Source organism: Pristiophorus japonicus, chromosome 10, assembly GCF_044704955.1.
Source record: "Pristiophorus japonicus isolate sPriJap1 chromosome 10, sPriJap1.hap1, whole genome shotgun sequence".
NCBI classification, from domain to species: domain Eukaryota; kingdom Metazoa; phylum Chordata; class Chondrichthyes; family Pristiophoridae; genus Pristiophorus; species Pristiophorus japonicus.
In genome coordinates, this window is record NC_091986.1 from 44,822,577 (window position 1) to 44,837,942 (window position 15,366).

Here is a 15,366-nt window from a genome sequence, read left to right on the forward strand (position 1 = left end):
TCCTCTCTCGCCCCCACTCCCATCCTTCACCCATCCCCCGCAGATTGTCTGTCCGACCCCCTGATCCTTTCCTCATCACTCCAATTGTCTGCCCGACCCCCAATCCTCCCTCCCACCCCTCCCCGATTCATTTACCCTCCCAGCCCTCACGTGAACCAACCCTCCCGCCCTCCTCTGCTCAGCCGAAATCCTGCCCGCCTGCAGCCAGCCAGCCTCTAAATCTGTCTGGCTGCGGACAGGAAACCGAGGCCTTGCATGCAACTCAGGTCCTGCCGTTAAAGTCGGCCTCCCGGGTTTGCCGCGCACCTCCAAGTCTCCCCGCAACCAATCCGACTCCCTCCACAAAATTCCAGCCAGTGTGTTCCCACTTGTGGGGAAGAGCAAAACCAGACCATAAATATAAGATAGTCACTAATAAATCCAATAGGGAATTCAGAATTTCTTTACCCAGTGAGAAGTGAGAATGTGGAACTCGCTACGACAGAGGGGTTGAGCTGAATAGTAGAGATGCATTTAAGGGGAAGCTGGATAAACACATGAGGGAGAAAGGAATAGAAGGTTATGCTGATAGGGTGAGATGAAGAAGGGTGGGAGGAGGCTCGTGTGGAGCATAAACACCGGCACGGACTGGTTGGGCCGAATGGTCTGTTTCTGTGCTGTAAATACTTTGTAAAAAAATTAAATTATATTTATTATAAATCCGATGAATACTTAGTGGAATAGGAGCAGTTCTTCCCAAGATAGGTAACATGTGATTGATAGAAGAAAGACTTGCATTTATATAGCTCCTTTCATGACCTCAGGACTTTCCAAAGTGCTTTACGCCCAATGAAGTATTTTGAAGTGTAGCCACTGTTGTAATGTAGGAAACGTGACAGCCAATTTGTTCACAGCAAGCTCCCACAAGCAGCAATGTGCTAATGGCCAGATCATCTGTTTTTTAGTGATGTTGGTTGCGGGATAAATATTGGCCAGGACACCGGTGAGAATGCCCCTGCTCTTCTTCAAAATAGTGCCGTGGGATCTTTTACATCCACCTGAGAGAGCAGACGGGGCGTTGGTTTAACATCACATCATAAAGACGACACCTCCGACAGTGCAGCACTCCCTCAGCACTGCACTGGAGTGTCAGCCTAGTTTTTTTGTGCTCAAGTTCCTGGAGTGGGACTTGAACCCACAACCTTCTGACTCAGAGGTGAGAGTGCACGGTTACTACATGACCAAACCTGGCACTGACCATTGTATATAATCAGAAACCGAAGCTAGTCAGCACAAAAAAACAACATTGTCTAACCATCACAAGACGTTACCAGAATTGGAGCGATGTACTGTAATGTTTACTTAATCTGAGAGGAGGTGAAGGAAAGGGCGGTCCACAGTCTAGACCAAGGTGGAAATGAAAACCTGTTCTTTTTTCAGACACGCACAATAACATGCAGTATTTCTCCCTTGGCAGGCAATAAGCTTCTCTTAGTTCAGAGTCAGCAGTCAAATGTGCCTAGAGGAAACTAAATGCTTCCACTCTAATCCCTGCAGTTTCTACAAGGTATTTTAAGCTGTACCTTTCAGGTCAAGTTTTAATAACTACCCGCTGTCAGCTGTGTTGCTAACAGACCAGAGTCTCTTTCCTTAGTGCATTTCTCAGGAGATTCCACTGATCACAACCTAATCCTCGTATTTCCTCACATTCTGCAAACCTTTCCTCGTCATGGAATGACTGGCCTTGGCCAGGTGCCTTGCACATCATAATATGACTGGAGAAGCTGGGGTTGTTCTCCTTAGAGCAGAGAAGGTGAAGGCGAAGATTTAATAGAGGTGTTCAAAATGATGATAGGCTTTGATAGAGTAAATAAGGGCAGGATGGTCGGTCACCAGAGGACACAGATTTAAGGTGATTAGCCAAAGGGCCAGAGGGGAGAATAAGCTACAGTAATGACATAGAATGTACAACACAAAAACAGGCCATTCGGCCCAATTGCTCCATGCCGGTGTTTATGCTTCACAAGAACCTCCTCCCATCATCTCAACCTATCAGCATATCTTTATATTCTTTTCTCCCTCATGTGTTTATCCAGTTTCTCCTTAAATTAATCTATACTATTTGCCTCAACCACTCCCTGTGGTAGCTGATAGGTGAGATGGAGGGATGGGAGGAGGCTCGTGTGGAGCATAAACACCAGCACGGACTGGTTGGGCCGAATGCCTGTTTCTGTGCTGTACATTCTATGTAATGCAAAATCAGCTTTCTGACTAAAGATGAGACATAATTATAACCCACAAGTAATTGTCTTGAATTAATAATCCAGGGCATGCTTAGTTATCATTTATTAGTTCAATCAGTTGAACAGATAAACAATCATAATTTAGTTCTGATGTGAATGATCATTCTAAGTTCATTATTGTTTTATTTTAGATACATCGAAAAATGGAAATTAAGCTCGTGCCAGTTCACAGTGAGCCTTATCATTATGACTCCAATGTTTCCTTTTCCCACACCTTAGACCAGAAAACCTTTAAAGTAAGATCATTTTGTCTGCATGACTCAGGTTCGATTCTAGGCGCGCTGAGGTTGATGGGCTTTATTCCAAGACTATTTTTCTTTCACCAATTTGCTCTCATGGCGCTGTTGATATCATCTCCGTAACATCGCCCGACTTTGGCCTCGCCTCAGCTCATCTTCTGAAATGCCCATCCATGCCTTTGCTACCTCCAGAGTCGACAGTTCCAATGCTGTCTCCTGGCCAGTCTCCCTCAGCACAGCCAAAACTCTGTTGCCCGTAGCCTAGCTCAGTGAGTGCTGGCAGGATATTCAACCACAGGGACAGCACATCCATGCCAGATCCTGTCCTCACCTCAGCATTCAGACAAGGACACTTCCAGCAGGGCTTACCAGAGAGTGATTAACATTGGGAAATTTGGCCGATTTCCCCTATTGCTCCCCCCTGCTCCCCCCACCGCCCGCACTGAGACCAGTTAACTCAACAGAAAGCTGAGATCAAACATCTGCATGCTTTGTCATCTTGTTCAATAAACTTGCTGAACTATTATAGGAGCTCTGGAGAAGGTGCAAAGAAGATTCACAAGGATGATACCAAAATTGAGAGGTTATACTATCAGATAGACTGAACAGACTGGGTCTCTTCTTTTCTAATTCAAAGGGATGGCTGGATGGTGACCTGGTAGAGGTCTTTAAAATTCCGAAGGGGTATGATAGGGTAGATGTAGAGAAGATGGGGCCGAAATTCAGGGTCCTGAGAAGAACCGTTACTGCGGGTTTTCAGCGGCCTTTCGGCAAAATCGATTGGCCACCACATTCCAGTCGATTGGCCCCCGTGACGCATTTTCAGCGCGGGAGTTTTTTCGGTGGTGTGGATTTCTGCTGCAAGCTGGCGATTTCTGCTGCGGTAAGGGGCTTGCGGCTGTGGTGACGTCATCAGGATGCGCACCACTGCTACTCGGCCACACCACCCATATTTAGCATTAAAAAGTGAGCTTTTTTTTGGAAAGTGTCCCTGCCAGCTTTTTGGGCCGGTACACTTTGCCGTGCTACTCAACACCGCTGGAGGAGGAGAACAGAGTATTTCCGCGATCGGGGGTATTTTTGGTGCAAACTTTTGCTGGTGCTTTTGTGCATTTGGTTAACCTGACGAGTCGTGTTTATCACTTTTGGGAGAGTTTTCAGGACTTATAGCTCTGACTGATTCGTGGAGGCCTGTAGGCCTCATCTGTGCTCCACAGAGGCCTGCACACAGAATGGGATCAGTGTTGGCAGGGAACGCCTTGTACACCTTGTCAGATGCAGGGCGGCACGCAGGAGAAGGCGGCACCATCAGCAACGTGTAGCGAGACAGCGGGCAAGGGAGGCGGCAGCCATGGCTGCCCAACATCCAGAAGGGCCTGCCGATGGTTGCAGACCTCCACTTAGAGAGGGTGGCCAAGAGGGAGATGACGTCAGGAGGAGGGTCAGGTACGTTGACCCCCGCAACACATACTGGGCCAGGAGCCTTGCCAAAAACAGCCTGCAAAGGCTCCCGAACATCAGGAGGAACAGGGAGAAGGCGATCATCCAGCTGCCATGGGAGGTGGCCAGCACAGACCTGGGGGAAGGAGGCCCTATCGTCAAATGGGGCTACAGACGTCAATTCTCCTTCCTGGAGCTCAGTGATGAGCAATGCTTGCGAAGGCTCAGATTTAGAAAGGACATACTGAGGGAGCTCTGCAATGTCCTGCGCCAAGATCTAGAGCCTCACACAAGGCCCAGGACCGCACTGACCATTGAGACCAAGGTCACCATAGCTCTGAACTTTTATGCTACAGGGTCTTTCCAGTCTGTGACTGCAAACATCGGCAACATCTCACAGTTCTCTGCCCATCGCTCCATCCGGCAGGTCACCGATGCACGGTATAGGAGAAAAGTGGACTATATTTTCTTCCCGATGACCAGGGAGAAGCAGGTGGAGCGGTAGGCCGGATTTTCCCGGATTGCAGGGTTCCCCAGGGTGCAGGGGGCCATTGACTGCACACATGTTGGCCTGAGGGCACCACAACACCATCCCAAACTCTTCAATAGGAAGGGATTCCACTCCCTGAATGTGCAGCTGGTGTGTGACCATCAGGAAAGGATCCTGGAAGTTGATGCCAGGTATCCAGGCAGCAGCCATGATTCCTTCATCCTGTGCCAGACCAGTGTGCCCGCCCTCTTCACCGGGCCAAATCAAGATTGTGGATGGCTGCTTGGCGACAAGGGATATCCCCTGTCCACTTGGCTGTGACTCCAGTTTGGAACCCCCAGGATGCCTACAATGACGCTCATTCTGGCACCAGGTGCATCATCGAGCACTGCAACGGGATCCTCAAACAGAGGTTCCGTTGCCTGGACCGCTCTGGTGGTGCCTTGCAGTACTGTCCTGAACAGGTCTCCATATTCGTGGTAGTCTGCTGCATGCTGCACAACCTGGCCCTCATGAGGGGCCAACCACTGGAGGTCGAGCCAGCAGTATCACCTGATGAAGAGGAGGCGCAGGAGGAGGAGAAGGAGGAGGAGGTGCAGGAGGAGGAGGATCACGTGACCACCCAGCCAGGAGGTGTCGTCGCCATTATAACCCTGCAAGGCAGGTGCAGATACGTCTGATTGCTGCTCGATTCACACAATCTCATCCACACAAGACCCTTCAGATCCTATTTTCCATGGCCATCCCAATGAGTGCCTTCACACAGAATTGCAACATCTGCCCAGATATATGTGCAAAAAATAAAAATTTATGACATCAATGCAAAAACAGAACAAAAAGTACCAGAAACTAACACAACATCATTTTTTACCCTTGTGCATCTTCTTATAACACCTCTTACGTGTGCCTATCCTACCACTAAGTGTCTCCCGTGTGGCTGCATCATGGGTCTGGAAAGGCTGCAGTGGTTGTTGTGTCGGAGATACAGATGTCCTTGTCGGACTCCCTCGATCATCTTGGGCCTGGAAGGGCCGGGTGCAGACTGGTCAGCACACTTCTGGGAGGGTTCAGTCTGGCTTGGCTCAGGCGAGGCCATGCGTAGAGTTACTGGCAGAGTGCCAGGTCTGGGGCCAGGAATGTTGTGATCCTGAGGGAGCACATCATCATCAGGATCCTGGTCCAAGGAGCCTGAGTCACTCATCGGGGACGGCACATTACCATCACCACTAAGCTGAGGAAGGTCAGGTCAGTGCTGTGGCGCGACACAGGAAGGTCCCCCGTGGCCCGTGGTGAACCCAGCCACAAACCCAACACTGAGGTGTCGGGTGGCACGAGCTGAGACTGCATGAGAGCAGCCAGAAGATATGGCAGCAGTTTAACGCTCCATGGCAGCAGTAAGACGCTCCGTGGCCTGTTGCCCAGAGTGCATAAGAGCATTCTTAGCTTCCAGGGCTTGTTCCCTTGCATCTGTGCTGAAATGGCAACTGCCACATCACCTGCAGGTTGTGGCATCACAGCTGGATCTGCACGGACACTCTGGGAGTTCACTATCGCTTGCACACTGGCAATGATGGGCTCCATGGTGTGCGCAGAGCTGTCGACTATGCGGGAGGCAGACTCCTCCACAATCCTGACCATTTCCGACAGCCTCTCTCGCACCCTTGTCAGTGCTCCTAACATCTGTGAATGATTGGCCTTCACCCTTCTTTTGTAAGCCGCAACATCACTGGCATCATCTGAGTCCTCCTCGGCAGAACTCCGGTGAGGACTTGCCCCCCCCGGAGAGATGGCACCCGAGATTGCCTAGCCCTGTCACCATGCTACAGCCAGCTAGTCCCTGGTGCAACACCCTGTACTATGTCAACTATGTCAGACCGTGCACTCCCAGTATCTGAGCTGGCGCGTGTGGGTGGAAGCAGTGACGCATTGGTACCATCGGTGTCCTCCTCTTCCTCATCAGTCGTATCCCCAAACGATGGAGTGCTCTCGACATTGTCACCAGGTTTTGACCCCCTCAATGTCCTCGCTGCTGCGACTTGAGATGTCTGCGCTTATGTGGAGAAGGGTCTCATGCAGGCCTCCAGCTGGTCTGCGAGGTTTCTCCTCACTCCCCACTGTGCTGGGTGTGTTCGCACTCGGTCTGTCTTCTGCAAGTATAAATGGGAGAAGGACTGCTGTGAGGGGGAGGTGGGGGATTGACGCATGGAGGCTGCAAATAGCAGACTTCCAGAAGGAAAGGAACAATAGGCGCTGGCACATTCAAGGAGAGTGCGCATTAAAGGAGGGCCTTCACTTACCCACATCGGTGTCAGCAGTACCCTGGCCCACAGGGAAGGCACCATGTCCACCCACAAGGGCCTCAACCCTCTCCTCCAAAGGTGTGAGGACCTGGATGTCTGCCTCGCCACCACCTCCTTTGCTCTATTTCACTGTGAGTCAGTTTAGTCTACAAAACAAAGAATGGTTGGTGAGTACCACTGTGATGACGCATCAGAAATGAATGCACAAGTGTTTGTCCCTGACATGCAGCTGTAAGTGTGAGATAAAAGGGAGCTTCCATTGCGAGAACACACACACACACACATATATGACAACTCCAGATCGTTGTCAACAATGAAATGCTGCTTCAGTGACAAAACAGTGAGGATGGGAAACAAGCGAATGTTGAAGGAGAGGCTCGCAGATGCAAGGTCAGCAGTTGGTGGAAGAGGTACTCACTTTCATAAGACGGATGATATTTTGGAATCGTTTTCTGCACTGCGTGGGAGTCCTGTTATGAATGGAGGCGCCTGAAACCTCCCCTGCAATCTCCCTCCATGCATTGCTTAACACCTCACGAGTTGGACTCACCACGTCGGGATATAGCAGTCTTGTCCTGCCCTTGACACCCTGCATGAGGGTCTCCAGCTCGGCAGCGGTAAAGTGGCTTGCCCTCCTTGCTCCTCTAGCACCAGCCATCCTGAAAGTAAACTCCTTCCCTCCTCAGGGCCTAGCTTCAAACCCTGACCTTTAAGAAGCCAGGGAACAGCTGGCTCGTTATCTCCACATTAGCAAAATGCTGAACTTCTCCATGGTGATCCCGCTTCAATCTAGACAACCACACCACTGCAGCCGCTCTTTAGCGCAGGACGGCGGTTTTTTGGGGCTGAATTTGGATCGGGGGCCGCCCGCAAAATTTCAGCGGTGGTGGCTCCAAAACGTCGGGAGGTTCGCCAGCTTTTTTACGGACCTGAATTTCTGCCCCGATATTTTCACTTGTGGGGAGACCAGAACTAGGGGCCATAAATATAAGATAGTCACTAATAAATCCGGTAGGAAATTCAGGAGAAACTTCTTTACTCATAGAGTGGTGAGAATGTAGAACTTGCTACCACATGGAAATGCTGCTTCAGTGACAAAACAGTGCGGATGGGAAATAAGAGAATGTTGAAGGAGAGGCTCGCAGATGCAAGGTCAGCAGTTGGTGGAAGAGGTACTCACTTTCATAAGACGGATAATATTTTGGAATCATTTTCTGCATATAGGAGAATAGTATAGTGCATTTAAGGGGAATCTAGATAAACACAAAAGGAAGAAAAGAATAGAAGGATATGCTGATAGGGTGAGATGAAGAGGGGTGGGAGGGGGCTCGTGTGGCGCATAAACATCGGCATAGACTAGTTGGGCTGAATGGCCAGTTTCTGCTATATATTCTATGTAACTATGTATCAGTGGAGTACTTCTATAAAAGACTTAATCCGCTGAGTTTATTTCAGGTGTGTAACATTTTACTGTTTCGTGCCTCACAGTGTGGTGATATCAATCCTTGAATTAGTAGTGGAATTATAAACTGCAACCTGCCACTACTGGGCATACAAGCCTGCGAGATCTCTGCGCTCCTCCAATTCTTCCCTCTTGCCCATCCCCACTTTTCATCGCTCCACCATTGGTGGCCGTGCCTTCAGCTGCATGGGCACTAAACTTTGAAACTCACTCCCTAAACCTCTCATTCTCTCTCTTCTCCTTTATGACGCTCCTTAAAGCCTACCTCTTTGACCAAGCTTTTGGTCACCTGTCCTAATATCTCCTTATGTGGCCCGGTGCCAAATTTTGTTTGATAATCGCTCCTGTGAAGTGCCTCGGGATGTTTTACTATGTTAAAGGTGTTATATAAATACAATTTGTTGTTGTTGATCATGGCAGTGCTGCATGGAGAGGAACTGAACAAGAGCCAGCACTATTTCACAAGGTGAGAAACAAAGGTAGAAGAGACATATCTCCAGGTCAGGTCAAGATGAGAATTTCCAGCTCCTGGGAGTGGAATATATGCTTATCCTTCCATCCAGGGACACAGCTCCATATGGAAGCCAAATATGGGAAAGGAGGAAAATAAATGAGACATTTTTTTAAAAACTATCTTATTAAAATGCCTGGAGAAGCTGGGGTTATTCTCCTTAGAGCAGAGAAGGTCAAGGGGAGATTTAGTAGAGGTGTTCAAAATCATGAAGGGTTTTTGCAGAGAAATAAAGATAAACTATTTACAGTGGCAGGAGGGTTGGTAACTAGATGTCAGAGATTTAAGGAAATTGGCAAAAGAACCAGAAGGGAGATGGAGAATGTTTTTAATGCAGCGAGTTGTTATGATCTGGAAAGCACTGCCTGAAAGGGCAGTGGAAGCAGATTCAACAGTAACTTTCAAAAGGGCAATTGGATAAATACTTGAAGGGGGAAAATGTGCAGAGCTGTGGGGAAAGAGCAGGGGGTGATGGGACTAATTGGATAGCTCTTTCAGAGAGCCGGCACAGGCATGATGGGCCTCCTTCTGTGCTGTGCCAAAGACCGCCCGAAGTGGATCCAGGAGGGCGCTGAGCACCTCGGGTCTTGTCGCCGAGAGCATGCAGAAAACAAGCACAGGCAGCGGAAGGAGTGTGTGGCAAACCAAACTCCTCACCCACCCTTTCCTCCACCTGACCAGTAGATTGATATCCTCCTGCAGTCCACGACTTTCCTCTTCATTATTAACCACATAGCCAATTTTAGTGTCATCTGCAAACTTTTTAATCATACCCTCTATATTCAAATATAGATCATTGATGTACACCACAAAAAGCAAGGGACCCAGTACTGAGCCCTGCGGAAACCCACTGGAAACATCCTTCCAGTCACAAAAACATCCATCAATCATTACCCTTTGCTTCCTACCTCTAAGCCAATTTTGGATGCAACTTGCCAATTTGCCCTGGATCTCATGGGCTTTTACCTTTATGACCAGTCTGCCATGTGGGATCTTATCAAAAGCTTTGCTAAAGTCCATATACACTACATCATACTCACTACCCTCATCGACCTTCCTGGTTACCTCCTCGAAAAATTCAATCAGGTTAGTCAAACACGATCTTCCCTTAACAAATTCGCGCTGACTGTCCCTGATTAATCTTTGCCTTTCTAATTGTAGATTTATCCTGTTCTTCAGGATTTTTTCCAATACTTACTCGACCTATCCCTTTCTCACTTCTTAAACAAGGGTACCACCATGCCTGAATCCAAAGAGGACTGGAAAATGATGGTCAAAGTCTCTGCTATTTCCTCTCTTGCTTCGCTCAACAGCCTGGGATGCATTTCATCCAGGCCTAGGGACTTTTCCACTTTCAAAACTGCCAAATGCCCAATAACTCCTTTCTCCCTATGTCTATTTCACACTCCTCCTCGCTAGCAGTATCTACATTGCTCCTTTCCTTTGTAAAAACAGATGCTACGTATTCATTAAGAAACCTCCACACAGATTACCCTCATGGTCTCTAATAGGCCCTGCCCTTTCTATAGTTATCCTCTTGCTCTTAATATAGTCATAGAACATCTTTGGGTTTTCCTTGGTTTTACATGCCAAGAATTTTTCATGCTCTCTCTTAGCATTCCTAATATCCTTTTTAATTTCACCTCTGAACTTCTTATATTCCTCTAGAAATTCGACAGTAGTTAGCCGTCGGTATATGACATAAGCTTCCCTTTTTTCCTTTATCCTTCCCGAAGTGTCGGCAGCACCAGCGGGAGGCGGCGTGGCCCAAGCGGGCACAAAGAGTCGGTGCGGCCTGAGGGCATCGCCCCCCCCCCTGCCCCCCCCCCCACCACCCCGCCACTGGAGGGAGCACTGTGGGAAGGAGCAGCCGGGCCAAGGACGTGGCCCACTGGCCCGATCTCCCGGAGGGAGTGCTGAGCAGAGGATCGGCCGGCCCCAGGACTGTGGCTGCAGGAATTCCAGCAGGGCGACGAGAAGGAGGCAGCTGTTAACCCCGGCATCGAGGAGAAAGATAATGGTCAAGCTCAGCTGCGGGGGGGGGTTTAAATATATTTCTTTAAAAAAAAACTTTTATCAAGCTTTTATTTATAATTTCATTCAAAATATAATTATTAGTAGTACAGGTTGAACCTCTCTCTCCCCGCCGACTTGAATACACACCCTCAAGGCCACTTAGGCAACCAGTGCCTTCAGAATCAGACCAGAGGAAGGAGTCTTCAGGACAGCAGAGAATATTGGTGAGTACGAAGAAATTTATCTGCGCATGCGCCCCCCCCGCCCCGCCAGGAATGATGCCAGACGAGGGGTGGGGCCAGATATGGGAGTCCCGGATAAGGAAGGTACAACCTGTATAACATTTATTTTGGACAGATTCTCCTCAGCAACTCTGCATCGTTGCCGTTTCCTGATGCAATGTCTTGCTTTATTTTGTTCTTTTTCTTTGGACTTACCAAACTCGAGGAACCCAAAATCCTGGCTTTTTCTCGTCCGCTTTTAACTTCAGGTTGAGATTCTTTGAGACACTGACATTGATCCTGAACATCCCGTGACAAAGCTCCTAAAACACAGAACATGGCACACTAACCATCTGCAAAATATTCCAGCATTTACTTTATCATTGAGATAAGTTAAAAACAGATTTTTTTAAAAGCTGTGAGATGTAAAATAACTTTACTGAAGAAGCCACAGCACAATGTTCCCTCTAAGCTGCACTCCAGGGATCCCGTTCAGCAGGAAAGGGGTACTGAGGTTGAATGAGCAGCCATGATCTTATTGAATGGTGGTGCAGGCTCGAAGGGCCGAATGGCCTACTCCTACACCTAATTTCTATGTTCTATGTTTCAATGCAACAACCACGCATGCATGGTATTTTGAATGGTCCACGCAGCCACTTAAAGGGGCTGTGAGGCGCCAAACTTAATTTCAGGGAACGTTGTCCCAGTGTATTATTTGTTACCGAAGTATCCCTTCTCCTAAAAGCTTAAAAGATAACAACATTTATAGTGGGGTTATAATGTGATCGCGATTTGCCCGCGATACGCGATGGGCAGTATAAAGGTTGATAGAAGTTTGGAACTTGCTTCCGCAAATGGCAATTGATGTTCGATCAATTATTAATTTTAAATCTGAGGTTGATAAGATTTTTGTTAACCAAAGATGTTAAGGGATCTAGGCTAAAGGCGGGCATATGTAGTTAGGTCGCAGACCAGCCATGATCTCATTGAATGGTGGAACAGGTTCGAAGGGCTGTCAGGCCTCCTCCTGTTCCTATGTTCCTGGAAGTCATGTTTGCTCCTGCAGGCCGTGCCTGTTACAAACTGTAATCCCTTACCAGTTATTAAGAAGAGCTTAAGTACACAAAGGGGTAATTTGACCTTAATGAGGTGCTATTTACTTCTGTCTGTTCTTGCATTCAGTCCACCTTAATGAGGTGCGAACTGGTACTGTAAACACAGCTGTTTCTGCCTGAAATAAATGGAGCACTTATGGCGCTCTAAACGGCAAATTTGAAATTGACGTTCGTGCACGTTACTGGTCATCACGTTTTGGCTGAAATTATCCAGCACAGGCATGATGGGCTGAATGGCCTCCATCTATGCTGTATCATTCCGTGAGCAACTGCCTGTTTTAAAGGTGGGTGTTTTAAGTGGTGGGGACTGTATAGAAACATATAAGCCAGGTACCCACTGCAACAGAATGACAGAGTGAATAACCCTCATATAAAATCAGTCAACAATATCAAAGTTTGGTCATTTAAAAAAAAACGTATCTATTAATTGTATTGTTAAAAATTAGTTTAAAAAACATATTAGGTCATATAACCACCATTGCACAATAAATAGGAAGATTCAAAACAGTGGAGTTGGATTTGGATGATTATTTTTACAAATCAGCATTGGCCAACTGTTCGTCTGTGAAAGGCGTCACTGGAGGAGGTTGTGGAAATTATCCAAAAGAAGGAAGTCACAGTGTGAGCAGACCACAAAGATGAGAATATCTGGCAGGCACTGAGTTCAGACGGCTCTAGCCGGGCCCATCTTACAGGGCAATTACACTCACTTCGACTCCAAGCAGCAGATGGGCTCGGTGGGGTACCTCTTTGCCAACGCTAGCGCGGCATTTCTCCCCCCGTTCTCCGTTAGTTAAAAGTGATGCCTTTTTTGGACTCCACATCAAATATCAAATGCTCAAGAAATAAAGATGGTAATTAACGTGGGCGACATGGCGCACAGCACCAAAGATTCACAATGGGGGCTCAATGCAAATTGGCCAGTCTCTGGAAGTTGCAATTGACTGACTTGAGAAACTTGCACATTTTAACAAGTTTAAACAGGACTAAAGGCAATTAGATCATTGAAGCATCAAGAGCAAAATAGATTCAGAGCTAAATATTAAACATTTCTGAACAGTGACAATCTTGATAAGAAATTAGCTTGAACAAGTTTACGCTTGACCGTGATATTTCACAAAGCTCTCAACTGAAAAAAAATCACCGCAGCTTCAAAGATTTTGGGCCTGAACTTGGTGAAAGCTAAGGCCCGCCCAAGTGCCACCCAAAGGCACGCGGAGAGACCTGGTGGTACTTTGCCAGCAAGATTCCTCTAAAAGATCCGACAGTACCGTCCGGCAGCAAAAAAAACGATTTACGCCCTGAATTTGGGCGGCAGCGGGCGGGAGCTCCCAATCTCGGCGGCAAATGCATTCCTCGCCAAAGTGTCGCCGAGGATTAAGTCGGGCCCAGCAAGGGGGGGGGCGGGGGGGAAACCACACATAAAAATAAAAATGTACATAAAATTAATAAAAAAACACTGGAAACCCTTCATGCACCTAAATCACTGAACAAAAAATAAATAAAAGAAGTTCACTAACCTTTTTTTGCAGATCTTCTTACTTACCGTTGGGGTTAGACCTGCCTTCACGCAGCGGTCCATCCCCCTGCTGCCGCCAGACTCCCGCCCGGAGGAATCTGCCAGCCCGGTGGGCGGGAGGACACTTACGCGCCTTGCGCGCTAGTGGCTGTCAGTGGGCAGTTCCCAGTGGTCCTCCCCTCCCGCCGGCGGGAGGCCTAGTAGAAACTGTCACCGAAGGGAGACCGGCCAAAAAACCCGGTGGCAGTAGGCGGTAAGGCCACCAAGTTCAGGCCCTGCTGTTTTGCAAGCCCCTGCTCTCGGGGAAACAAACTCAAATGAGCTCAAACAAATTTAAAGATGACTGAGAAAGATGGAGTTTCATTATCAGCTTAATGATGATCGATGTCTTACCGGTCTCGTGATGTGTGGGTCGTTGCACTTTGCAAGTTTCCCAGCAAAAAGCTGAACACCAAAGCTTGCAAAAACGAGCATAAGTGTCAGCAAAAGGATTGAAACCTGAAGGAAGAGAAGGTTATCTTGAGAATGAATAATGCATGCTCAAAGTCAATAGTCAATTCAGATTCAACAGCAGCTTTCAAAAGGGGAATTGCAAAATACTTGAAAAATAAACATTTGCAGGGTTATGGGGCAAGAGCAGAGGATAGTGGGATTAATTGGATAGCTCTTTCAAAGAGCCACGTATCATTCTATGAGGGGGCTGGGCAGTCGAGAGAGAGAAACAGTGTCCATTGGTGGAAGGGTCAAGAACCAGAGGACACAGATTTAAGGTGATTGGCAAAAGAACCAAAGGCGATGATATAATTTTTTTTTAAACGTAGCGAATGGTTAGGATCTGGAATGCACTGCCTGAAAGGGTGGTGGAGGCAGACTCAATCATGGCTTTCAAAAAGGATTTGGCTGAGAATCTGAAGGAAAAAGAATTGCAGGACTATGGGGAAAGGGCAGGGAGTGGGACTAGTTGAGAGTCAGCATGGGCTCGACGGACCAAATGGCCTCCTTCTGTGCTGTAACCATTCCATGATTCTATGAGTTGGGAGATTCGATACATAGCTCTTATTGTTGTTTGGAAAGACATGATGGTAACAAAAAAAAAATGAAGGCTGCTGCCACCTTGACATTCCTTGTCCTGGATTGTCTGTCATGACCTTTCTTGGGAACCGTAGTCTCCTAAAGCACATCTTCTCAGAAACATATCCGTAACTCTGCCCTGGCCAGTGTAAATTACAACATTACAACAGGGACTACACTTCAAAAGTACTTAATTGGCTGCAAAGCGCTTTCGGACATCCTGAGGTCATGAAAGGTGCTAAAAGGGCGGGTCTTTTTTTGATTTCTTAGGGAATGAGTAAACCTCCCTTTTGTGTCTCATCTGATGCTCCTTTTCCTCCTCTAAAGTCAGTAAGTACAGAGGGGGAGCCCACCAAGGCAACTACTTACTATTTAAACAACAACTCGTATTTATACAGCACCTTTAATGTAATAAAACGTCCCAAGGTGATTCACAGGAGCGCTATCAGACAAAATTTGACAACAAGCCACATGAAGAGATATTAGGACCAAAAGCTTTGTCAAAGAGGTAGGTTTTAAGGAGCGACTTAAAAGAGGAGAGAGGTGGAGAGATTTAGGGAGGGAATTCCAGAGCTTAGGGCCCAGGCAGCTGAAGTCTCAGTCGCCAATGGTGGAACGGTTAAAATCGGGGATGCGCGAGGCCAGAATTGGAGGAGCGCAAATATTTCGGATGGTTGTGGGGCTGGAGGAGGTTACAGAG

The 15,366-nt window shown here is 47.7% G+C and overlaps 1 protein-coding gene across 1 annotated transcript in view; it reads right to left on the reverse strand.

Moving 5' to 3' along the window:
• nalcn (sodium leak channel, non-selective) overlaps positions 1 to 15,366 on the reverse strand; it is a 364,870-nt gene that overhangs the window by 99,782 nt on the left and 249,722 nt on the right. The window contains exons 26-27 of the mRNA XM_070891788.1: positions 13,989 to 14,093; positions 11,178 to 11,284 (exon numbers count right to left, since the gene is read on the reverse strand). Coding sequence (XP_070747889.1) covers positions 11,178 to 11,284; positions 13,989 to 14,093 — 212 coding nt within the window. The remainder of the gene's footprint in view (positions 1 to 11,177; positions 11,285 to 13,988; positions 14,094 to 15,366) is intronic.